This window comes from Phaethon aethereus (assembly GCF_964289735.1).
Source record: "Phaethon aethereus genome assembly, chromosome: 8".
Classification (NCBI taxonomy): Eukaryota; Metazoa; Chordata; class Aves; order Phaethontiformes; family Phaethontidae; genus Phaethon; species Phaethon aethereus.
The window spans coordinates 16,409,476-16,434,152 of NC_138584.1; the positions used below are offsets into that span (position 1 = coordinate 16,409,476).

Here is a 24,677-nt window from a genome sequence, read left to right on the forward strand (position 1 = left end):
AAACAAATAACCCCAACAACTCAGGATGTTACATCCACAAATCTTTCTTCAGATTCTTTTGGCAAATTAGGGGTTAGACCCAAATCAGGTATTTGAGATATTGCCTTTTTTTTTTTATTCCAGGAACCATTCATATTCTTTGGTAATGTTATTTGTTACAAAGCACCTGCTTCCAGGCAGCACGCTCTCTTCTTCAAGTCAAAGAAGGCAGATCATGCAACTGTCTTCAGGCCAGCTGGCTGTGCTGGCTGAGCCGAGCTCTCTAGTAGTTAACTGGTATGTCCTCATTCCAATGTACTTATGTCTTGCAGAATGCCACTGCTAAATTTGGAGCTGCTTTTCAGCACAGACTTCTCAGTATCTCTGATCCATCAATCTAAATAGACTAGTACAGGAAAATCTAAGTCAGGTTACAGTGAACTGTAAGGGCTTTTGGCTACCAGCTGTGCAATGAAGCCTTAATTTTTGAAGGTGCTTCTGAGTTGAAAATTCTTGAATGTAAGGAAGTGCAGATTTCAAGTGCATACAATTTCCCTCAGCACTGGAGTTTCAACATGCACCAAAATCCTTAAATTAATTCACTTATTTGGAAGATTTATGAGCTTTTTCGTCTTGAAGTTCTGTGCAATATTCAAATTAAACCTTTTTTCTTACAACAAAAAGGGAATAATTGGCATTCGAAGACTTGGATAATCCTTGAATTCTCGTAGGTAGGTGCAGTGTTTATCCTTTGCCCAGATTGTCATCTGAATGAAGCAAAGCAAGGTGAACAGCCCCACTGGAAGGAAGGGAGAAAAAATACTTTTTATTATCAGATTAAAAACATACTCTTGTTGCTGACATCACTTCAGGGTGAAGTACCAAAACATTACTCACCTGGAACACATTGAGTCATGATAGTGAAACTGATCCAGGTCCCCACCTGTTTTGGCCAAGGAAATTTAAAATATTTCTGGTGACAGCATTTGCATTTCTGTCTCTATTGATCAAAAACAACCTTGTCCTAATACAGGTAAATAAAAAAGCCAAGGTCAGCCAGATCAATATCTAGTGTTAATAACCTTTAGCCAAAAAGGTGAACAGCACCTTATTATCACAAACAAGACCATGTTTGCTTCCATAGCTATTATCATGACAAAATTTTAAGCATTACAACATAGCGTCCTTTCCGTTTCTCTGCCTAATTTGTATTTGTCACACGTCCATCAGTGCTAGGAATGGTAACTTTCTATGGTCTGAGGCCAGATGCTGTTCTCACTAACATCGTTAACCTCCACTTCAGTTAAAGCCTGATGCTCTCCTTCTGTGCAAGAGTGAATTTTACACTTGAGTTGTACTGGTTTTAACTGCTTTTGAATGGAGTCAGGAGTTTGACTCCTGACTAAGGAATGTGAAGTGATAAACTGATTCAAGCTTCTAAAGCAGTCACCACCAACATAAGCAACTGTATAACTTAAGAAAATGGGGAAGATGACCTGGGCCTATTTTCTGTTTTCTCTACCACAGTATCTTCTATTCATCTATTTCCCCATTTTGTCTACCACAATATTTTCTATTCGTCTGCCCACTATCTTCCTGTGTACTGTGATATTCCTGGGTTCTCTTATGTTATAAATGCACCAGATACCCCCATCCCCTCATTACAACACACACTCAGTGGCAATCTTCCTGTTACTGTCTGCAAAAATTGCTCTGCTTTAAAGTGTATCTATCTTGTCTAGCAGCCACACTGAAGCATAGACCCAGGGTCTGGGCTGTCTGTTTAAGGTTAGCCCTCTAAGGATTGCCTCAAGGGAGGAGAGGAAGAACAGACAAGTTCTCATCTGCAATCTGATTTCATGGCGTTTAGGGAAGGAGGGCAAATGTATTGAGCTGAACTGTTTCAGAGGTTTCTTCCATGTTTAACATAAAGAAATTAAAATATATTCAGCAAAACTAAAATCTGAACATCTTGTTTGAAAATACATACCTCATAAGTATAGTTAGGGCAAGATACAAAGAAAAACAGCCATGTGAAAGGATTCTTTGTTGGATATGGGATCTTACGGGTTTTGGATCCTATAGATTAGAAAACAAATCACAAAATATTCACACTCCTAAATATATTGTTTCCTATAAAGACAACCCAACTCTTCCTACTCCTGAGTCTTATCACTGTCAGAGGGACAAGCAGGATGTGGGAAAACAGGATGTCCTCTGGACCCACAAGAAGGAATAGGATAACTGTGAGGAAATGCTCTGAGCATTAGAAAGTCATCTACATATGCCTTTGATCACAGTCACTCCTGTAAGAAGAGGTACCTCAAGTTTTAGATTTAGAAGTTAAAAGTTTTCTCAGATTGTCACAGAGTGGGATTTTAGCAATTATAGTTGATAGTCGTAAGATGTTTGGCTCATGCCCAGGGAAGCCTGGCCTGCACAGATATCTTGTGTCCCCGGTGGAAGCCAGTGAAATTACTTTCCCTGGCTCACCAAAGCACAGCTTATACTAGCTCTGTTTCCTTTTGCACTACCAGTGTAACTGGTATGTAACTGATCCCCCCAACACAACCTGGCACTAACCAGTAAAAATTAGAGTAAGAAAAGAAGTGCTGTTTAACAGTCTGGTGCTGGATTCCTTGCACTGTCTGATCTCTCCTAGAATCCAATCTTACAGTGCTGAGCAACCTGCAGTGCCACAGGTGTCAGCTGGTGGGTATCAAGGCCCTCCAGGATCAGGTCTTTCATGAGGCAGAGTAACTGTAGAAGTACTGAACGGCTGCACAAATGTGAAAAATTATAATACAATTTTTACCATTTCTCTGGAGGTCACTGAGTGCAACGTGAATGGAAAAATTTCCAGCTTCACACAGCTGCAAGAAAAAGCATGACAGTGTTAAAAATGTGCTTCCCTTCTATTTACTCTTCTTCCTTTTGTTATTTCCTAGGGTACTTTAAAAAAAAAAAAGGGGGGGGGGGAAGCAAAGACTCTATTATAAACATCATAAATATGCTTAACCAAGATTGCTGTCAGAAAGGAGGACGGAATGTCTTTGTTCAAATATGAGTCCATATTATACTCTGTTACATATTTGTGGTATTTACCAGCAAATGTGGACTCAGTGTCCAAAAGATCAAATTTACTACTTATTTAATCCCTATGAGATCTAAAAGCAATAAACCAAAGGGAATAAAAGTAAACCCAGGAGATACTTGCTTTATCTTTTGGTTATTCTTATGTCTTTAAAAATACCCAAAAAATTGATTTGGATAGTTTTGGTTTCTCAGAAGTTATTAAAATCCCAAGGAAGATATGGGTAGGACTCTAAGTAAGTTTTCTTCTCTAGAGTATAATTGATATGATTCATGAATTATAATTGATGCAGCTTCCTCCACTAGTTTTAAATAATGCTTCCCTAATCAATTACACAGAAAGAGTAGTGAAATGACCCATTTATATGATTATGGACAGTTTCCAGTATCTGCAAAACATAACTACTCAAGAAATGACTGGTGGTCAGAGCTCCGGCGTTTTATTCCCAGCTCTGTGCTTTCAGTTACATAGTCTCTCTATAAAACAGCTGATGTTCTAAACAAGTTACACATGCATAGGAAAAATGGGTACATCTTTGTTGACTACATTAATGTTTCTTCTGCATGTATGAAATGCTCCTAGGAACTGTGAGAATGAACAGACAGTGACTTAAGCATTTTGCTTCGGAAGGAATGCTGTAAAAAATTTCTGAAGCCCCGCAAAATGAACCTCTATCCCTGGAAATTATCGGTAACATACTTTCTTAGTTGGCCGGTTCTCCAAATTTTAAGATCTATTGTGATTCTTAACACTCAATATTTAAACACAGTGTCACAAAATGGAAGTTCCAGGATTCTTTTAAAGATTATGAGAGATCATCCCAGCAGATAAATATCCCAGTCTTGGAATTGATACTGAATCAAAATCTTCCTTTGTGTACAAGATCTTAAAAACTGACAGATTTACCTGTTCTGCATGCAAGTAGTCAGCTTTAGTAGTATCTCCTGAGTGTTCAAGTTCTACGTGTCTGCTTATCCTACTCACTCTTCCACTTATACAGCATAAGAAATAAAGCAACATTTTAGTATTTTATAAAAAGAGCAACAAACCTACCAGAAACATGATCACAGCAAAATTTATCTGTTTTTTCCCATAAGCTATAAAAAAAGTTGACATATGATTAGTACTAATATACAAACACATATGTACTTAAATGATATTGAGGGTTGCTTGGCTACTTACAAGGAGGAGTGTAAAGAGGATGATTGATGTAATAAGCAAGCCAAGCTGCAAATCCCCAGTAATACAAGCAGTTCTGAAAAACAGGGAATTTTTCTTGTTTTAGTACAATCCTCTAGGCCAATATTCACTGCAGGGACCACTGATAACAATGAATTGGGCTGATCCTTCAAGTTGCTGATAATGTAACAAAAAATGACAATACGAAGTGTGGTATGGTGGGAGAAGACAACAGGAAATTACAGGAAGGAAATAGTGCTCATAGAGTAAGATTTCCTCCCAAATATCTTGGAGCTGTTAGGTTTATAAACAGTTTTAGAAAGTATGATCATAGTATCAAAAACAAATTTATCTTGTCTGACAAGAAATCTGGCCAAAGATGAAGTGCCATACAGACTGTATGTTAAAGGGAGACTTGTTTTGCTAACCCCCGAGAATCTGTAAAGCAAGGTTTAGGCACTGTGTTCTCTTCCCTGCTTATTACTTTGTATTGCCCCATCTCTTGCCTTTCCTCTTCTCCTTTACCCCATCAGTTTTCTTTCTTTCTTGTGCTTTAACTTTTCCTACCTAAAGTCATCATGTCTGATGCTTTCCTCTGCCCTTTCAAGGCGATATCCTTTTGGTGCTGTCATTGGCTTTCTGTGATCCAGCTTCCATTCTCTGAACTCTGGTAAGATAGCTGTCACTAGTGGCTGTACTGGCTCATTCCTGACCAGTCTCAGAGCTTGTTCACAGGCTTCATCTATGAAAAAAATCAATTTACAATGACAATCTCTACCTCTTGTTTAGTTTTCCTGGCCCTGCCTCTTGTGGTTTTTCTTCTGACACTCATTGCTGCTTCAGAATGTTGGCAACAGGTTATCTTCCCCTTATGTATCTGTAGGTAGCAGGGAGGCCCTTTCTTGGCCCATTCCTCCTCTGCCTTGACACTGTCACTTCTAGGTGCCATTCTCTTACAGACAGACTTGTTGACAACTCATAAACTTGCCTCTTATCAGTTGAGATTTCTTCCTGTATCAAACCTGGTGCCTCTGTTTTTAACGTTTTAGGGCATGTTTGGTTACCACCTGGACTTCAGCAAGGCTAAAACTGAGATCTTTCTCTTCCTTTCACCCCTTCTTGTTCTTTTCCTTCCCTTATCTTTCCTTCCCTCCCATTTTCACTCTGGAGTAAAACACTGATCATCTTACTCTTTCTGGTGATGTTTTTCTTGGCCTTTCCAAAAGGTCCACATACCTTACACATTTCTAGGTCTTTCTGCTTTCTCCTTCACAGCTTTCCTTTCCTGCTAACGCAGCGAAAATTCTTATCCAAGGCTGCATTCTTTCCTGTCCTGACTGGTTTAGCTTTTGGTTTTGGCTTTGAATTTTGCAGCCTTTTCCCCTGTATATACACCAGAACTGCACTTCTAGCAATAATACCCCAAAAAGTGATTACCTCAGCATCTTCAACCCACATCATCTGACTGCAGTGTCTGATCATGCATTTTTCTGAAAATGCTGGTGAGGGGTAAGCCCCCTCATCTGCTGCAAACAGTTGTATCAAACATTCTGTTGCATTTCCACTTTCTTTTCAGAGTTAATTGAACCACTGACGTGCCTGGAGGCCTCAGACAAAATGGACACCCTTTTGGGTAAGCCCATAGTCCTCGCTCTGAGATTATATACTAATACATAACTGATGAGAAAGAGCAAATTATTAACCAATAATTACAGATCAGGTGAGACAAAAGAGCAGAGACATTAAGTAACTTCCCCGTGACGGCTTCCCTTTTCCCCAGGAAAAGCAGCAGAGACAGAAGAATGACTCCAGTGAGGAGCAGTCTAGCGAGTATCCTATCCATAAACTACTGCTTCCTCCCTAACGCTAGCTTCTTCCACCATCACCTACAATTTACTAACTGCTGTACAAACTTAGGTGGAAACAGTTTCTTGTAATCTTGGAATAGCATCTTACGAAAAACCTTTCCCTAACTTCAGGGCTTGGCACAGGGTGGATCATATGGCAATGGATTTCGGTAAAGTAAAATCAAATAAGTAAATTATCATGGCTCAGCTCCCAACAGTACAGGCTGTAATTAAACTGAACAAGTACTATTCATCCAAAGAACATGACTTACTGCAAGGGTATTCCTCAGTTATAAGAAAAGCTTTAAGATGAGTGGAGTCTGCCACTGCTAAGGCCCTTAGCATTAACACTGTAAATGTCGAGCTGCCACTAGAAGCCTTATTGCTCATACAAAACCCTCCAGTGAGGTTCAGATAGGAACAGCAGAGTACATGCAGACTTCATAAACTCACTTGAAAGAAGGAAATTGTTTCTGTGAATCTTTCATATTCCAGGTGAATAATAAAGCTTTACAACAATCTCTTATAAAATGATTTTGTGGATCAAGTTCAGATACTGCAGGGATCCCATAAATAAACGATTTCTAAGTTTACAAAGTTATGAGTAGGATTTTTGTCTTCTCTACCCCAGTTGATGATCCCTACAACAATCAAAACTATTTCTTAATGCCCTGCCAGTGTTTATTCATGACCAGCATGTACCCTTCTCTTTGTCTTATTATATTGTCTTCCAGTTTAAATGGTATTTCTTTAGGTCTAGTGTGTTTTTTCCTCCAGATGATTTTATAGAAAGTGACGATATCCCTTCTTTGTACCCATGAAAATGTTCAATAAGACCAGTCATAAGGCTAATCTTTGAGGAATTCCACTGGTATCTCCCTATTACTAAAGGTGTGACAGATCTTTTTCTGGCTCAACCACATCATCTTTCCTTTAGTTAGTTCCTTTATCACCACACAATTTTTGTATTAATACCTATCTTATTTACCCTGAGCCAGTTGTTACTAGGTCCAGATAAATCAGGTATTCTACCTTTCCCTTGCCTACAAAAATCACGTATCTTAGAAAGAATTATACTGTGCTAGTATATAGCATGAACTGCTTTTGGTGAACCCCTGCTGCATTTTACGGCATCATTTATTCCTATTTCCATTTGGTAAACACAGGATGAAAATCACAAATCTCATCAATTCCTGTATCAGACCTCTGCTTATTGAGACTGAAGTGTCTCTTGTTAAAGGTAGCTTTCCATTGCACTTGGGAAATAAGCTATTTGTATCTGCTATGTATGTGATCAAACACATACACGAGCTTCTTTAAAGAAACTCTGTCTACCATCTGTATGTGAGAAGAAAAAGGGAAGAGGATGTGATATTTTTCTCACTGGCACAATTTTGGAGTAACCAAAAGTCAATGAAATTATAAAAGCAAATCAAACCCAAGCATGGCCAAGCAGGTAGAATAACAACTGTGAGCAACTTTACAGATGAAAGCAAGTACCACCAACCTGAGAAGGTGGAAAAGTAGAAATGATCAGAATGACTGGTACAAATGTCAATTTTAGCAACAACAGTTTGTATGGTCTGAAAGGAATGAGTAGTTGTCAGAGATGGCAGTGAGAACATGACGACTTATCATACTATACAGATTCTTTTTCAAGGTAAAGTTACTCATTTATCTGCTGTCTAGCATGCGGTAGCTACTGTTGTGTCAAGAACAAGTCTAAGAGATCTGCTAGCCTTTTAACAACTTCTGCACTCTTCCGCTGAAGGAAACACAGTAAATTGCGAGGGAGGATTCTTTATAATGGGCCATTGCTCAACTACAGACCCTCCTTCCATTTAGAAAGAATGAAGCTGTGGCCACATAGCACCAGAGCCGCTGCACAGCTGTAAGGAGTTAGCCACAAGGTAGAGCTTCAGCTGCTGGGATTGTCACTGCCATAATGCAAATTCCAAGGGACTGTCTAAATACCAAATGTTAAATACCCAAATGCTGATACTATACTACATGCTTTTCCAGTTGCAGATGACAATCTCCTGTTTTCCTGAGTACAAAGCATATTTTTGAATACCAGTGTGTAGTCTGTTGCAAACATTTGTAAAGTCGCTACAACCCATGCATAACCATGCAGTCCACTGTACTGCTTCGCAGACGTCTAGGAAATCGGGGGTCTGCATCTCAACAGCTGCCCTGTGCCACAGCAGCACTGGTAACGTTAGAGAGTGCTCCTATGGGAGAAGAAAATGCAGAGCAACCAAGCTGCTTTGTGATAGATCAAAGGTAAATTAACAGTTTCTTAACAGCAAAGAGAGCGTTAGGGGCAAAGAAGGTGTAAAACGACTGTTACAAAAAGACTTTTTTTAAAATAAGCAAACCTCCCAATTTTGTGCCTGCATGTGCTACCTTGAAAGTTAACGTTGTTACCAAAACCTTCACACCCGAGGAGCTAGCCAAGTGAAAAGGAAGGGTATGCAGAAGGTTTAAAACTCTAAAGGAGCAATGAGACTACTATAACGTGAATAACAGTATGGCAACATGTGGGTTATACAATAGCGACATTAAGAAATCTTTTGAAAGAACTGCAGCTTTATGGGTGAGATTGGCGGTGTAGTACTACAAAAGCCACACCAAAAAATCAGTGCTGCAGAGGCGGAGCATAGGTTGGATAGGTTGGATTTGTTAAGGGGGGGCTATGGATAGATTCTGACACAATTTACCTTCACAATATTCCTCAGTGGCATAGTCCCATGGGAGAACCGATGAACAAATACTGTTTCAATCAACCTTTTGATGTAGTGGAAAGAATGGCAGATACATGCCAAGCTAGAAACAGCAAGACAAAAGCGTTTAAGAGTGCTTAAAAAAACAAGTGTGGCAAGACATTTGGAATAAGACTACAATGCTAACAAGAAATACTGTTCAAGCCTGCAAATGGACTTACTTAACTACTGGATGCGGGCTTGATGTAAACCTCTCATCCAGTCCATAGACAAAAGGCATGCGTAAATAAAACAGAAAATAGATGAGCAATGGACCTGTATATTCTATCAAAAATACCTGCAAAAAGAGAGAAAATAATTAGACAGCTGAATTAGATGATGGGTTTGCTTTGGTTTCTTTGTAATAACTAATGCTGTGGGATAAATACCTCCACTGACCCAGGATGACATTTAGAGAGGCAGGGAGGTAATAGCAGGTTTGGGCTTGGGCTATAAAACTGGTAGACATGCACGTAAATGTTTTGCAATGCATTTGCCTCAGTTGCATACAAACAGCCATCGCCAGTGCAGCTGACACAATGTGGGTATGAAAAGATAATAATGGCAGCCCAGAGATCACAATAAATATGCATGCATGTTACATTTACGCAGCTCTCACCCTCCTCTTGCCCTCAAAAACTGTTGCTTTATTTTGGGTTAAAATGAAATTTGGTGAAGAATTTATCTTGAAAAAGAGGAGCATTGTTTCTAATGAATGAATTTTGTTTAAACTGGAAACACAGCTTGTAAGTGTTCACAGGTGACCCCATTGGTATGAACAGTTAGCACAGCATATGTCCCGTGAAACAATCAATTCATTCTATGGTCAAACAATCTTTAATTGGAACACGGGGGGGGGGGGGGGGGGGGGGGAAAGAGAGAAGTTATTATCTAACTTGATTTCATTCCAGATAGGTGTGCATTTCTTAGGAGCATCACTTTAAATTGAAGTTACCTTTGGACCAAACATCAACAGTTGAATTTTCCACACTTCTATAAGTGAGGAAGGTAGGCCCATACCTCATTTATGGAGAAAGAAGGGAAATGGATTGTACTTCTGTCAAAAAGAAAAAAAAAACACCACCAAAAAACCCACACCCACTGTTTTCTAATGTGTTTAGAGTTATTTTGACGCTCAGAAAAGTTGCGTTCTAGACTTCCGTAACAATCAGCATTTCCTCTGGCAAAGATTGGACTTGATTGTAGATGAGAAGTTTGTCTTTTTTATTTGCTAAAGATTTCTTGGCTTACATTTGAATGAAGTAGCTTGAGGGGCAGGGAGAGCCAAATGTAAAGGAAAGATTATGGAATGGCAGAAGTCTGGTGTTACTCTGCACTGTGATATTTTCATATATATTAATGTGTGTGTGTCTTGGAGTCTACATTGCCATTACAAGTTTTTTCCCTGTCTTGCTGTTGGATTGTGTAATAGCTGCCTGATTTATCAGCACTGGATCCAAAGAAATTATGCGAAAATTCAGTCTTGCAGAACATTTGACTTTATTTTACTTCCTGTGAATGTTGTCTTTGCTATTTGTCATTAACACAAGATTTCATTAACATCTCATAGCTAAGAAATGGTAAATGTGCCTTTAAATTACGGGGTACTTTTCCCTTCATGCTGTGCTGTTTCATTGAACTACTGTAATATGTGCATCATGGACCTTCTGAAGAACTGGAAGGGTCATTGGCCACCTCACTGCATAAAAAGCAGTACTGTGTTGCCTGCCGAGTGGGTTGTGACAGAATTTGCATTTGAGCGAAGACAGTAAATGTACGAGGTCTTTGCGGATGGCTACTAATATTGCAGAAATTATCAGCTGTCATTAGCCTGCTACTAGCATCCTGGGACGCAGCCACATGCAGACAGCTAACTGATGTTACTTTCGTGCATTTTCCTGCTGACATGTGAAGTTGCTCACATGCCTCTTTGCAGGACAAACTCGTAGGAGTATAATCCTGACCTTTGTTAGCAGGGTTACACAGGCCCTGTGAAGCAGAGCCCCAAAAGGCATTTAGACACCCAGTTCCTAGTGATTTTGCGGTGGACATCTAAATCCATTTGCGAACCTGCACCTTAGTTCATTAGAGCCAACCTACCCTGCAGCAAGTTTTCCACTGCTGCTCTCCCAGGGAACTAGGCATTCAGAATATCCTGTTACTGCTTTCCCTGATTAAATGAACTGAAGCAATGAGGATTCATTGCCTGCATCCACTATCAGGCATCATGCAGAAATATTGGAGAGAGACAAAAAGTGATATAAGGATTAATTATGGAAAAATAGCCATTAAAATGGCTCAGACTTGAAGCATAGCTCACCGTAGTCCATCCTATCTGTGGCCCTAAATCTTTAAAGTATAAGGTAGCAGTTGTGCCAACAGGCAGGTGCTGCAGGATTTCCTCATCCCTCAGGGGCTTTCCTTCTGAGAAGGAAAGAAGTAATTACATCTCAGTGAAATTCAAGTCAACTTTGGTAGCATACTAGCTTTATATTGTGCTTTAACCAATCTGTGAGATTCTTTGATATGACATGGGTTTACTGGAATCTCAACAAACTAAGAATGTTTATAGTTAATACTGATTTATCCCTGTAATCTCATATAAGCCTGGATCCTCTATTCACTAAAAGATAGTGAGGAGAGTTCTAAATCCTATGTGCCTGCCTACTCTAGTAGACTTGCTTCATCTCTGCTACAGCAGAATTTGCTGATGGGTCACTGCCCTTTAACACAGTTCACTGACCTCCTAGCCAGTGCACCTTCATCTCTCTCCTCTCTCTTCCTCTCTTATCATTGCTCATTGTCAGACAAACAGAAGCTAGCATAAGCTGAGATTGGAAGGCTCTCCTACTGAGGTTTTCATTGCCTCCTTTTTTCCCAACCAAACAGCTAGGAGGTGGTTCCACAGGACTTGAGCTACTACTCAAGCTTCTAATGCCTGTATTTGGGGGAATCTCCAGAAGGCCAGTATTTTCTCATGGCAGCAAGTCTCACAATCTGACAAAGGTAGATCTTTGCAGAAGGAAATAAGATACTCATATGCCTGTTTTTCATGGACAGATTCAACACAATGAACCAGCATGCCTTTAAAGGACTTTTAAAATAAAATTATGCTTAATGGAAGCAAAAGAAGAAAGTGCTACGTTTTATACTGAATGCTAAGATTAATTAACACAGTTTGGCAATTGGAATTTCTTCTGGGCACCCAGACCATGTACTAAGAGGCTTCTAGTAGCAATACCTACAACTGCATTAATGAAGTCAGCCAGCTGGCACCAGCTTTGTCAGCAAATCCTACATCCATGGCAATGTGTTTTGCATTAGCTTACCTCAAAAGAACTGTAATTCCTGCCTGAGAGCAGAGGATTATGTGAATTGATAGCTCTAACTCATAGCCCTTTTTAGGACTCCCAGCTGAGCATCACTGTGGAGATCATTTCACTGCAGCTAAGGGAAATTAGTATCTAGATTCTGTGCTGCCTGTCTTGAAAGCAAAAGTACTCAACAGTTAGAAAGTGCATTGGAACAATGCGCAGACTCCTGAGTTAATTACCAAGCACCAGGCACATGAATGGAACTCTGTCCAATACTTTCAAAGAATTAAATTTGTTCTGGATTCTACTCAGCCTTCATAGTCTAATTAACATAGCTGGAAACTCATTCTTAAGAGCTAATACCCATGCAAAGTACACCATTTATGCCAGGCCCCTGCTCAGACTTTTGTTACTCTAGTCCTCACAAGTACTTACTTGGATCAAGTTTTATTGACTGCCTTGCTGGATACCACCGAGGATCTGTAAGACCATACAGAATTGTGTGATATACAACATTTGTTTTAGATCATCCACTATTACAGTGAGTGCAGCACAACAAGGTAAGATTTAGTTAAAGATTTTCAGGAATATTTGTTCAACGTGAATATCTGTGAGAAATTATGCAGTGGAAAAAATAGAGAGATGTATCAGGATAGTATAAAAAAATTATACTGAAATGTCACTGTGATCACATTCATGTGCAGGTTACTTAGTATTATGTGTGTGTACATCACATGTTTCAAATTATGTAATTTTCTCCTATTTATATACTGGATATCATGATGTGATGTGAACTGCTGCAAAAGGTATACTCACATAATTTATGGAACATCAATCTGATCTCCCTAATTGTGGCATTTGGTTCCACCTAGGCAACAAAAAATATTGCATATGTAAGATGCGTATTTTGAAATACAACTACTAGGTGTAAGTATTCAAGTAGAAAGGTGACTCAATGTCACAATGTAACTTCCTTATAGATGGCTAGGATTGGTATGTGTGATTCAAAGTACTTCTTACAGGAAAAAGGGAAGACAATTTGTGACATCTGTTTCAGAGGCAGCTTGTCTAGCAGTGATCAAGAGTTACTACAACAGCAGTGACAGTCTGATGGCTTATGAGTGAGTAAGAACAACTGGCACCATCTTAGTGAAGTGGCTGAAGCTGTGCTCTTCTTCTTGCCCAAAAGCTCCTTCTGGAAAAGGGCTGAAGTACTCTGTAGTTAGTATTGTCAAACATTGGAACAGGCTGCCCAGGGAGGTGGTGGAGTCACCATCACTGGAAGCGTTCAAAAAATGTGTGGACGTGGCACTTTGGGACATGGTTTAGTGGGCATGGTGGTGTTGGGTTGATGGTTGGACTTGATGATCTTAAAGGTCTTTTCCAACATTAATGATTCTGTGATTCTGTGATAGTATGAAGTGTGCATAATCGTTGCCTCTTTGGTGGCCAAAGAAAGGCTATCAGGAGATGAAATACCCTGCACAAACACTAAGTGTACTTAAGAAAAGTTAGTAATTTTTAAATAGTGGCCTAGCATTTTAAACAGATTTTTTTTTTTTACCTTATCTAGGAAGCATAGCTGTTTCTTTGTCTTCCAATCAAGGATTTCCACCTGATAGGACACAAAATTATAATTACTAATTATTGGCTAAATAATCTCAAAACTCTTAGTTGATTCCCAAATTCACAATCATTGTTTAGAGTGAGAGACCACTTTTCTCTGACCCGTGGACAATTCTGATGTGCTCAACAGACAGCTTTAATCATAGTCAGATTCTCAAAGCACTCAACTTGCAAGAAAATAATATTCTTGCCAAATAAATTATCCTCGTGGATATATTCAGAAGCAGAAGCATCTAACTTATTGATCAAAATGCATTGATCTGGGATATTTTCTTATGCTAGAGCAAGAGGAACAAATAAGGGATAAAGAAGTTTCACAGGTATCACTAAGGAAAAGAATTTTTATGATTTAATAAAACTAGAAGGACAGCTTGAAAAAAAAATAAATGTGCATATATATGCAGGCAAATATTCTGAGTACATACAGCCTGAAGATTAATGTGCATTGTTCCCAGAATATTTTAATTGTAAAGAAAGTGGTAAACATCAGTTGTCATAATGAACAAATGCAGCTAAAGATCTGGACTTCACAAATACTTAAGAGGTTGTTATAGGAATATTCAGTGTTACTCTTGCCTCTCAGATCACCTGTACTAGTAACTACATATTAGCATTTTATATTCCAAGCAGTGGTCTAACTACAGCCCTGAAAAAGAAACAGCAGTTTATTTTCGTGTTCAAATGGCACTTTGGCAAAAGGTTATGATTTTAGTCAACAGCCAAGCAGAAAAGCCCCCAGATGTTTCAAAGCCCAGTTGCAGCAGGCTAGCAAAACCTAAAATACAGTGATGGTGTTTTAATTTCATTAGTTATCATGGAACTTTGTGGTATAGCTAAGAGTAAAAATCCAAAGCTTACCTAAATGACTGGGACTATCATTACTTAGTGCCAAAAGAGTTTGCTGTTTTTTTTTTTTAAACAAACATCTAGCATTAATTATGTCTGGTATTAACTAGCCAAAAGGCTAGATTAATATTAGATTTTAAATATGATTCCTTACTAAAAATAGGAGTCCCAGTCCAGTATCTTTCTAATGGGGTTGCTTTGAAGAGATCACTTGCTTAGAGTATCTTATTTCCTTGTTTTACTTGCCCCAGATTGTTCTTTCTCTATTGGTGGAGCAATGGAGCACTTCAGCTCCAGCCAGAAGTATCAAAACTGATCTCCACAAGGGATACTAATGCAGTGATATTTTCTACCTGTGCATTGTAAGCTCTAAGTGGACATCAAGGGAGGTAAGCACTTTTCCTCCTTTGTGATACGTAACGAATAATGACAAATTATTGGGATATTACACATTTTCCCTTAATTTTTTATATTTGAAATAACACAAATTTCAAGTTTTAATGTTTCTGTCTGTGGGACACCTCCATGGGAAAGCAAATGAAGCGGATTCCCTTCCCAGACGGCTAGTCTTGAAATACAGCATTCTGACTCTTGCAGGCCACAGAACAAGCACTGGGGGGATGTAAACCATTTTGTGTCCCTTCTGATACTGAGTTGCTACAAGGATTATTGAAACCTTCGGTGTGTCTCAAAGCTCATGCGTCAATGAATACCCTTGGGCTGCCCTACAGACTGCAGCAGCGCCCACAGTTTTAGCAGTCTCCCTCCCGTTCCATACCCACCCCCAGCATATACATTTTGGATCAGAATCCCCCAGGGGCAGTTTTAGTCTATGGTCTTCGGGGGCTGTATTAGAGAAATCTTCTACAGACCAATTACAGAGTGGTTTGGAGATCTTTCTGCCACCTACGCTCTTTTGATTGGGTTATTCTCATCATGCACAAGGCCAGACTGAAAATTATAGAGCATTTTCTTTTGCTCTGTGGTTTTCATGGGAGTGGCTGTACAGAAATTTAGGTACTTCTGTGAACCTTTGGAATCAGTGAGGAAAACAAACAAACCATCAGACAAACAGATCTTCTATACTGTTATTTGGTTCTATTCCAGCATGACTCTTTTGAAGTGCCAAACTGACATTCCTGCCTGTACTGGCCCATTTCTTCAAACACCTGAAGGGAGCCTATAAAGATGATGGATCCAGACTCTTGTGATAATGATGAGAGGCAATGGACACCAGTTGCAATATGGGAAAATTCAAGCAGGTACAAGGAAATTTTTTCACCATGAGCTTGGCCAAACATTGGAATAAGTTGCGTAGACAGGATGTGGAATCTCCATCCCTGGAGGTATTTAAAACTGGACTGGACGAGACCCAATGCCATTTGATCTAGTTGTATCTGCTTTTAGCAGGTGTTGGGCTACATGACTTCCAGAAGTCCCTTGCAGCCTAAATTATTCAACGTTTTGATTTTTTTTGGACACCCGTTCCTGAACATCAAACTTTTCAGTTACTTTCAAGATATAAGCAAATATTAAACATTCTTTCCCTTTTCAGAAAGACAGATGCAGAAACACAGCTTTAGATTCCACTCCAGTCCATGGGAAACTGTGCAATGACATAGTGAAAACAAGGTGACTGTTTCCTCTAATTATCACGCCTCTTAGCGATATCAGAATATTCCCCAGCATTTAGATGTTCCCTGCATAAGGGACAGAAAAGCCTGATCCAAGGCAAGAAACGTTAACTTTTCTGAACATAATGGCCAACTGCAGGAACCCACGTAGCACTGAACACAGTGTTTCCAGTCTTCAGGCGCAGCACCAAGTCAGTTAATGTATCGGTTGGCAACAGTTTTTAGACACCCAGCAATCTGTTCTTGGAACACTTACTGGTGGGCACCATCCCTTTCAAACATAAATTGTTTGGCTCAGAAAACTTTAATTTCTATGTGTTTTCAAAGCATTTAGCACAATAGGACACAGACTGTGGGCCTGTACTAGTGCAGTATGACCTACAGTCCACTTATCTGGTGAATTTTTAAAGGAATTTTAAATTATGGCTTCTCTAAAACTACTTCAAGTAGAACTTAACCAATAGGCAGATTTGTGCAAGACAGCTATGTTAAAACTCTTTTATAAATGACTACAAATAGTGTCTAAGGATTAAAGATTGATAGTGTCATTAAAAAGAAAAATTATTTATTATTATTGTTTAGAACAGGTTGAGGGCAAAGAATAATCAATATACGATACAAGCAGAGAAAAGTACATTCAACTGTTAAACTTTTGTTCAGAAAATAAAAGGGTAAAATAAAAGGAGGAAAAGTTTATTCATAGGGGAAAAGCAGTTGAGCAAACAGTGTTCAAAAAAGGTTTTTAAGATGCAGTGTCCCTGCAATAGGATTACAAAAATATATTAAATGAAATTCACGCAGTTTAAAGCCATATCAAATGCTTAAGGATCAGCAGATCTTCAAAAATTATGTCATAGCCATCGTGGAAATACTGACAGACTTATTATGTCCGTGCATCTTGGAAGTTTTATTTGCAGCCATTTGTACTCAGCAGATTCAGTAAACTGTAGCTGAGTGAGATTTTGTAAGCACTGACATAAGCATATATTGTATTGATTTCTTTTGAAATTACTCAGTAAAAAAATTGCTTATTTTACAGTCTCGGAACCAACCAGCCCAAAAAAGAGTAATGCAGAATGAATTCTGCCTGAACTACTAGAGTGCTTACATAAGTTAGGTTCCTTGAATTTGCACTAAAAAAAACCCAAACCAACCAGTGGTTGCCACAGTCCTAATTAAATCTTTCCAAACATTTTATTTTTCCTGTTGAATTAGTCATTTTCTCTATCTCCTTAGACTTTTCTGGTATTCTGTGTTATTCCTGAAGGAGGTAAGCACGCCTTAGCGTGATCTCACACTAGGGCTTATCAAGAATAACTTTCTTGAAATCAGTAAAGTTAAGCCAAAGAGAAGTGGCTGTAAGTGTACTTCCTATGTTTGTGCTGCTGCTGCTGTTATAAATGACTTTCAGTTTGAAATTGCCCTTGCACAGGAATGTACGAACTGTTGCAGAGGATGATGTAAGGATCAATCTACATGGATGTGATACAGCCAGCAGCAGGTGACTCAGAAAAAGTAATAAAACAGGGCAAGAATGTAGTGACTGGGGGTAAGAGAGGAGGAAGACACAATGACTGTAATTTTGCTGCACCAGAAGTGCTGCCTTTTGTATTTAATAGCTTTTCATGTATTTTTCCTCAATTAGTTTATCCACTTGCCTTTTAAACCTGTGTAAACTTTTTGCGTGCAGTGTCCTGAGGTGGGGAGTTCCATAGCTTAGCCACATGCTGCATGAGGAATTTCCAAAGCAGAACCAAGGCAAATGTTTAACCACATTAAAACGAAATTTCATCATCTTACCTGTGGAGTGCTGTACCTTATTCTGTAAGTAGTCCAACTAAGTAAAGCTTTACCTCTCTGAAGCAGTTGGCTCACATTTCGTAAGACTAGAATCTTACTACATTATTTCACTGTGTACAAAGAGAGGAGATAGTGACACCCATACTCAAAAGGTTTTATACAATTAAATTTCACTTGTGTAGAATTTAGACATCTAACATTTACAAGTTCACAAGACACATGTTAGGTACTTACTCCTCAGCTTCCTAAGTTCTGCTCCTGTGCAAGGCAGTGAGCACCACTGTCTGAACTGTGCTGAAACTCATAGTACATTTTTATTTCTTCCACGCATTTCAGATTTGTTAGTTAGGCATGCTTGCATCTAAATCCTTGAGGGCCTTGATCCAGTAAGCACCTTTACCCCAAGGTCAACACAATGCACAGCATTCAGATTACTTCTGAATGAAACTGGACTGTCAGCAAAGGAGGTGATCTAGTTCTTCACGCTTTACATGTAATGGTTAGACACACTGCCAGGAAGTGGGAAAATTACTTTAGACTGTCTGCTGCCATTCCCCACTCCTCCCATAGAAGGCTTGGGCCACCAAGCAAGGAATAAAGGATTCAAGGGAGACCAAGTAGTACAGGCAGGAGAGGACAGAAGTGTATTCCAGTGAAAAGGGCCTACCAAAGAGAAATCCTGAATTCCCGTCTCTCTGGGCTTCTTCAAGCACTGTTCCCTTCCATTGTCATTCTGTTCAGAGCTTCCCTACAGTGGATGCCTTTTGAGATACCACACAGGGAAGGGGTAGAGTTGAAGTAAACTTGGATACCTTAACCAGATTGTTGTATCCACTCTTGGAGATGGGTGCAGGTTAGGGTTTGGGTTGCCTAACCTTGGGCAAACCCCAAGTTGCTTTGTAGACCTGGACCTGAGGATGGTAAAAGGTATAGAGCTACAAATGGTCATCCTTCAGAAAGACAAATCCATTTATATAATTGACAGGGGATAAAATGAGTCTGTGTAAGAATAGTCAGGAAGGAAAACCAAGGTGTACTCTCTTGGAGTAGGAGGCTAGTTTATTTTTCACAAAACAGAAGAGCTGTTAGAGATCAGTGAAATCTGGGTCTTGAAAGCCTATGAAAGCGTTCCAGCTTTTACTAGCATGACATCTTCTAGAAGGATACACAAGATGGGAAAGGAACCTGCACCACTTAATACTGACTCAGTGAGTATTTACTTACACTGGCTAACACAGACCTGCACGTTGCCAATTTCCCAGGCATACTGAGGAATCACATCATTCACTGAGTATCACTGTCACTATGAAGCAGACTGGAGTGCCTAAGCCAGCTTTGACTCAACACTAAGTAGACATCCAGGTTTTTCAACACCACTGCATAGTCTTTTCCACGCACAACAGAGAATATTCATTGCCTCAGGGCTTTAGTTTATGGCGATTATTTTCTACAATGACAATATTCAGGTAAAAGAGGTTTATAAATTCTTTGTGAAATCATTATTTTTTTGCATCAGCACTATGATCTGCAATGTTGAACTTCAGTATTGATAGTTCCATTACTACTCTTCATGGATCATTTGGTATATGGATGTCAAAACATACATCCAGTGTATGCTTTTGACATGGAATTGAAGAGATATTTTTTCCTTTTTTGTTACATAGAGGAATTCAAGGATGGGTCTGCTGACCCACAGAGCAGGAAGTCCTGGGAAGTTTGGAGTCCTTAAACTGACAGGTGAACTCACAAGATTTGTATTAATTTTTAAAAATATACTTCAAAGAAGTCTATTATTTTTTCTAAAATAAGACTTTTGATTTCAAATGTAGCCTTCAAATTCTGAGTAGCTCCAGGAACTTGCCTGCCAAGTAATGTTTTACTATCATATTTTCCTATACAAAATTAAAAGTTTCTCTCTCCAGCTCCATGGAGAAAATGGACAAGTTGCTGTCTTTTAAATGAAGCAACGCAACTGACTGTTGAAACTGCTCGTAAGTGTGTGGAGAAGTGATGAGGGAAGAGAAATGTTTTTCCTTATCTCCTCATCTCTTTCTGTGATAATATTCTTATGTGTTACTTACGAAAACAAAGCAGATGTCTTCAAAGAGCAGGGCAATTGTCAGCAGTGTCCCTTTAAATGACGATTCAAATATCTCGTATGTGGCCTTGTCTTGCTAAGGCAGCTCTTGGAGGATACAGAGCCTTAAAATCCTCTGCAGTCCTGCTTTTGGCACTTGCTCTCAGTGCTCTTACTTGGTGAGGCTTTAGACAGCATGGCTGAGAGTGGGAGAAACCTTTGAAACAGGAGCTGTGACATCTCAGCAATGCTAGCTAGGCAGCAGTCATCCCCCCCTTGCATTCAGAGGGTTCAGAAGCAGGAGAAGCTTAAATGCCAGCAAGGGGGGCCAGTACATTATTGCTTTTAGACTGTACTGCATATGTCAGTTCAATCTATCCTCAGGGAGTGAAGACTCCAAAACATTTTTGGTTATCACTGCTCACAAAAGGCACTTCCCATCCAAACCAGTTAAAGAAGCAAAAGTACAACTGTGGCTCTTATGACACTAATTTTCTACAGCATGAGTCTACTTGTTCAAGTATCTTTCCTCTAGGAAGACAGAGCGCCGTACTATTTTCTTTATATGAAATGCTTTTGAAGACCTTAACCTGTCAAGTAGAAAGAAAGGGTAGAATTCATTAGCCTAACTTCAGAGCTCTCTACTACAAGCATTTACCTCTGCGCACGTCACACAGACATCCTTTGTGTGGAAAGGAGAAAAGCAGGAACTTTTAGGATAAACTGTATCATAACCTCTGAAAGCTATCTCAAATAGGTCAGAAGAGTTGTTCTCTAATCAGTTTGGAGAAATGAGCACCCCTAGAGAATATTAATTATCTAGATACAAGTCTCTATCATAAATCTCTAAATTTTCAGAGGTGAATCTTCTCAAGTTATCAAGTGCAGTACTTTCAGGTACGGACGTATTTCTTTAAAGTGCAGTTGTCCTTGCTAAGCTTCTCCTGAGCTGTTAGTGATAAAAAAGCTGAGGTGAAATTAGAAACACACCAATGCCTGAAGTAAACAAGACCTATTCTAGCCTTATTACAGAATAAGAAATGTAGAGGCAGCCATCGAGACATAGGTCTAGGAGTACAGGGACCTGACTTTGCATATCAGTTCTAATACAGACATCTCATAAGTGGAAGGAGATCGCTCAGGCACTCGGGGGTTTTTTTGCCTGTCTCGCCATTAGATCCAGCATACTTTGGCTTGATTAGGTGTTTGCTCATAATTCTTGGTACTAAGTTTGAATATAGCCCACTCAAAGTAAGGAGTTAAAGGTACTTCCAAAGCTGAATCGGCGTTTCACTGGCTTCTTAATAGTCACTTCAATACAACGTTGCCTATTTTTTAAGTCTTTCTGTCTTTAGCTGCTCTGAGAAAGACTCTCATAAGGAAAAGGAAGGGAATTAACAGCCAGTGTCTCAGCACTCACAGTCAGTCTGATGTTCTTGCCCATCTTTTTGTAGGTTTGTTCACCAAAGAGTCATTTTATTTGCACAAAAGGGAGAGGACCTTCCTACATACTCAGGAACCTATGAAGCTGAGTGTGTACTAAGCATGATCAAATGCACAACCTCAAGAAAACAGGAAGAAATATCCCACCAATATGCCCTGGCTAAACTTGTAACAGTCATATTCTAAAAAACTCAGACAGCGACAGTTTGGTGATTGTCAAGTGCTTCATGATTCTTATAAGGAAGCACCACAGAAGAGCAACAAAGGATAAATGGTTTAGAGATGTACAGGGAAAAGTACAGAACTATACAGCACCTCAAATAGGAAACGCTAACATTTGCAACACCGACAGAGATTTCGCCCCGGCCCAGGAAGCATTAGGAGAGGTGGGACACTTACCTTCTCTCTTTTGATAGCTCAATTTTGAATGCATGGTGGGGAAATGCAATTCAGAATTTAAATTCAATGAATTTACATCAGAAAGCAAATCAGTGGGGAGAACAGCGCAGAAAGCGATACGCAACAGCACTGCTCAGTGCTACCTAGGCTGTCTTTGTCCATATCTTACACCCTGAGTCAGCTCAGACACACACTACATGAGCTAGGCAAACCTGTTTCCACCCATTATCTGCTCTAAAGAGAAGGACTAAGGCATACAAGGCTGACATGTAAATTCAGGAGGCATTCTGAGCTTGGGTTAATGTTACTTAGACACAGGAACTCTTGATTTAGGACTTTTAGATGCAGAAGACCTGCATCTGCTGCTATTGTTCTGCCTAGCAAGATGGAGCAGGTCATTCCCCTTTCGTGTGTTTCCCTTTCTGCAAAATCAGGTTAACAATAACGATGTCTGTGCTTTTGAGGTCTTCTAGTAGCAAGTGCTATTCAGTAGTTCAGCACGGCTAGCAGAAGAGCAGACCAGACAATGATCGCAGCCATTCAGAAGGGTAATACATACGTGCCTGCTCCTGCACTTGGACCTCACAAGAGTTTGGGTAGAAATGCAGGAGCCAGTGAAAAGCTTGGTTATTTTTCCTAAAAAACAGGGAAGTAAACACCTCAGAGGAAAAGGCACGGTGCAGGTGCCTACCTCACACTCACAAGAGCTAGAGACAGCTTATTTTGCTGAATTGTCATGTCCAGAGCACTTTTATAGCTTTGAAAAGCAAAATCTGAACTTTTAGGTCATGGTAACCAACTAGAGGAGGAGCTGCTTTTCAGATTGTTTTGGATTCTGTTAATGTTACAACAACAATGGCTTTGTATTTTGCACGGGGGGAGGAACTGCATTCATTTTTAGGCGAGCCGTGCTGGAGAAACTGAAGTGCAAGCCTGCAGAAGCACATTCAGGATTGCTGCCGTATAGCTCGTATGGACCTGGTTTTTGTACCAGAAGCCACTCTTACGGGATTTTGGATTAGCCAGACGAATATCAGAGAGTCGGTGCGGCTGTTGATGTAGGTTGATGAGATACGCTCCCGTCACGCTCCCCAGGTGCATGTTACTCCGCACCCTCTGTGCACAGCAGGGGCTCCGGGCGGGGAGCCGTCCTCTCGGCACCGGGCCGGCTCTCGGCTGGGTCTTTCAAGAAGTTGGGGACAGAAGGTGCCGAGAACATTCCTCGCTCTCTCCTTACCGCTGGGATGCGCGGCCAGACCCACGCCGGCAGCCTGAGCCCGGCGCTGCCCCCGGGGCGCCCAGAACCGCCGACCCGGCGCCTCCGCGGACGGGGGGAGCCCGCCCGGAGCCCGGGGAACCCCCCTCTCCCCGGGGCCACGTCCGAGAAGCACCGGGGAGGCGGGGAAGAGGAGCGGCGAGAAGAGCGTGCTCGGGGAAGGACGGCGCGGGCAGGGGCTGCTTGTGCCCCCTCGCCAGGAGGAAGACCCGGCGAGCGGCGTGGGCGCCCCCCCCGCCCCGCTCCCTCCGCCCGGCTCCGGCGGCGGCCACTTGCCTTGGCAGACACGGGCGCGGACGACTCCCGCTCCCCGGTGCTCCAATGCAGATGAACGGGGAGGAGAGAAGAGTCCACCAGGACCCCGGGCAGCCCCGGCCGCCGGCGGCAGGGTGCTGCGGTGCCCGGCCCGGGCTCGCCCCGGCCGCCCCCCGCTCCGGCGCACCCACCTCGAAGAAGCCAGCTCTGCCGCCCATCCTGCGGGCCGCCGCCGCCACCGCACCTTCCCCGCGCCCGCGCTGCGGCCGGTCAGGCGGCGCCCGGCCCGGGGGGGCGCCCGGCGGCAGCGCCGGGCCGGGGGAGGCGGCGCCCGGACCCCCGCCCCGCCCGCCCGCCCGGGGCCGCTGCCGCGGCCCGGCGGCTGCAGCAGTGCGGGGCAGCGCCGCGACCTCGCCCACGCCGAGTGCTGCGGCTGCCGGCGGCCAGAAACTGAGGGAGAAGAGCAGTATTCACCGCCCGCCCGGAGCCGCGATTCAGTGCCGTCTCGTTCCGAAGGGGGATTTATCTGCCTGGACATTGCAGAATCGCTGCAGGCAGGCAGTCGCGTTTCACGTTTCCTGCAGATCTGAGGTAGCTTAGGGAGACAACCTGCAAAAATACAAGGGGCCCCAAGCTAGAAAACATCCACTTTTCTTTCTCTGATAGTTTACCTTACGTTTCAGGGGTGATTGGACCAGCAACAGAACTCCGCTGAGATCCCTTCTCCTCCTGTGATGTGTTCCAGCCACCGCCGAGATTTAAATGCATGGCATAAAGCAGTGCAGAGCCTGATGCTATTTTTCCTCCAACCGGTCTTCATTACATGATATACCTTTTCTACAGCTAGGGTAATTAAATACCAGCAAATTCTACAATGCTATGAAGGAACGTTGCCTTTTCACTGCCATAAGTTTTCATTAGGCAGAAAGATTTATGCTATGCACTGTTTGAAAAACTTCTGCAATCCCCAAATTTAACCTGCTTCCATAGAATTATAATAATCAAAGCTACGTAAATGAAATATCAAAGAACAGATTTCACTAAAAGGCCTCTGCTGGAAAGCCAGAAAGACCCAACAAGACAGAATTCACGACTAGGGTAAATACGGGCAAACCTGTGAAGGGGCACAGAGGTGTGCGCTCTTCT

At 41.2% G+C, this 24,677-nt stretch overlaps 1 protein-coding gene across 1 annotated transcript; it reads right to left on the reverse strand.

Annotated features, from left to right (window-relative positions):
• Positions 1–650: 650 nt before the first annotated feature.
• Positions 651–23,749, reverse strand: LOC309407226 (very-long-chain enoyl-CoA reductase-like; the record flags this gene model as incomplete). The annotated part of the gene is made up of 13 exons (XM_082002703.1): positions 651–778; positions 877–922; positions 1,970–2,058; positions 2,795–2,852; positions 4,127–4,170; positions 4,256–4,328; positions 8,820–8,925; positions 9,044–9,159; positions 11,182–11,285; positions 12,611–12,655; positions 12,992–13,043; positions 13,740–13,790; positions 23,723–23,749. The coding sequence occupies 13 exons, from the start codon at positions 23,747–23,749 to the stop codon at positions 651–653; spliced, it is 939 nt and encodes a 312-aa protein (XP_081858829.1).
• Positions 23,750–24,677: the final 928 nt, after the last annotated feature.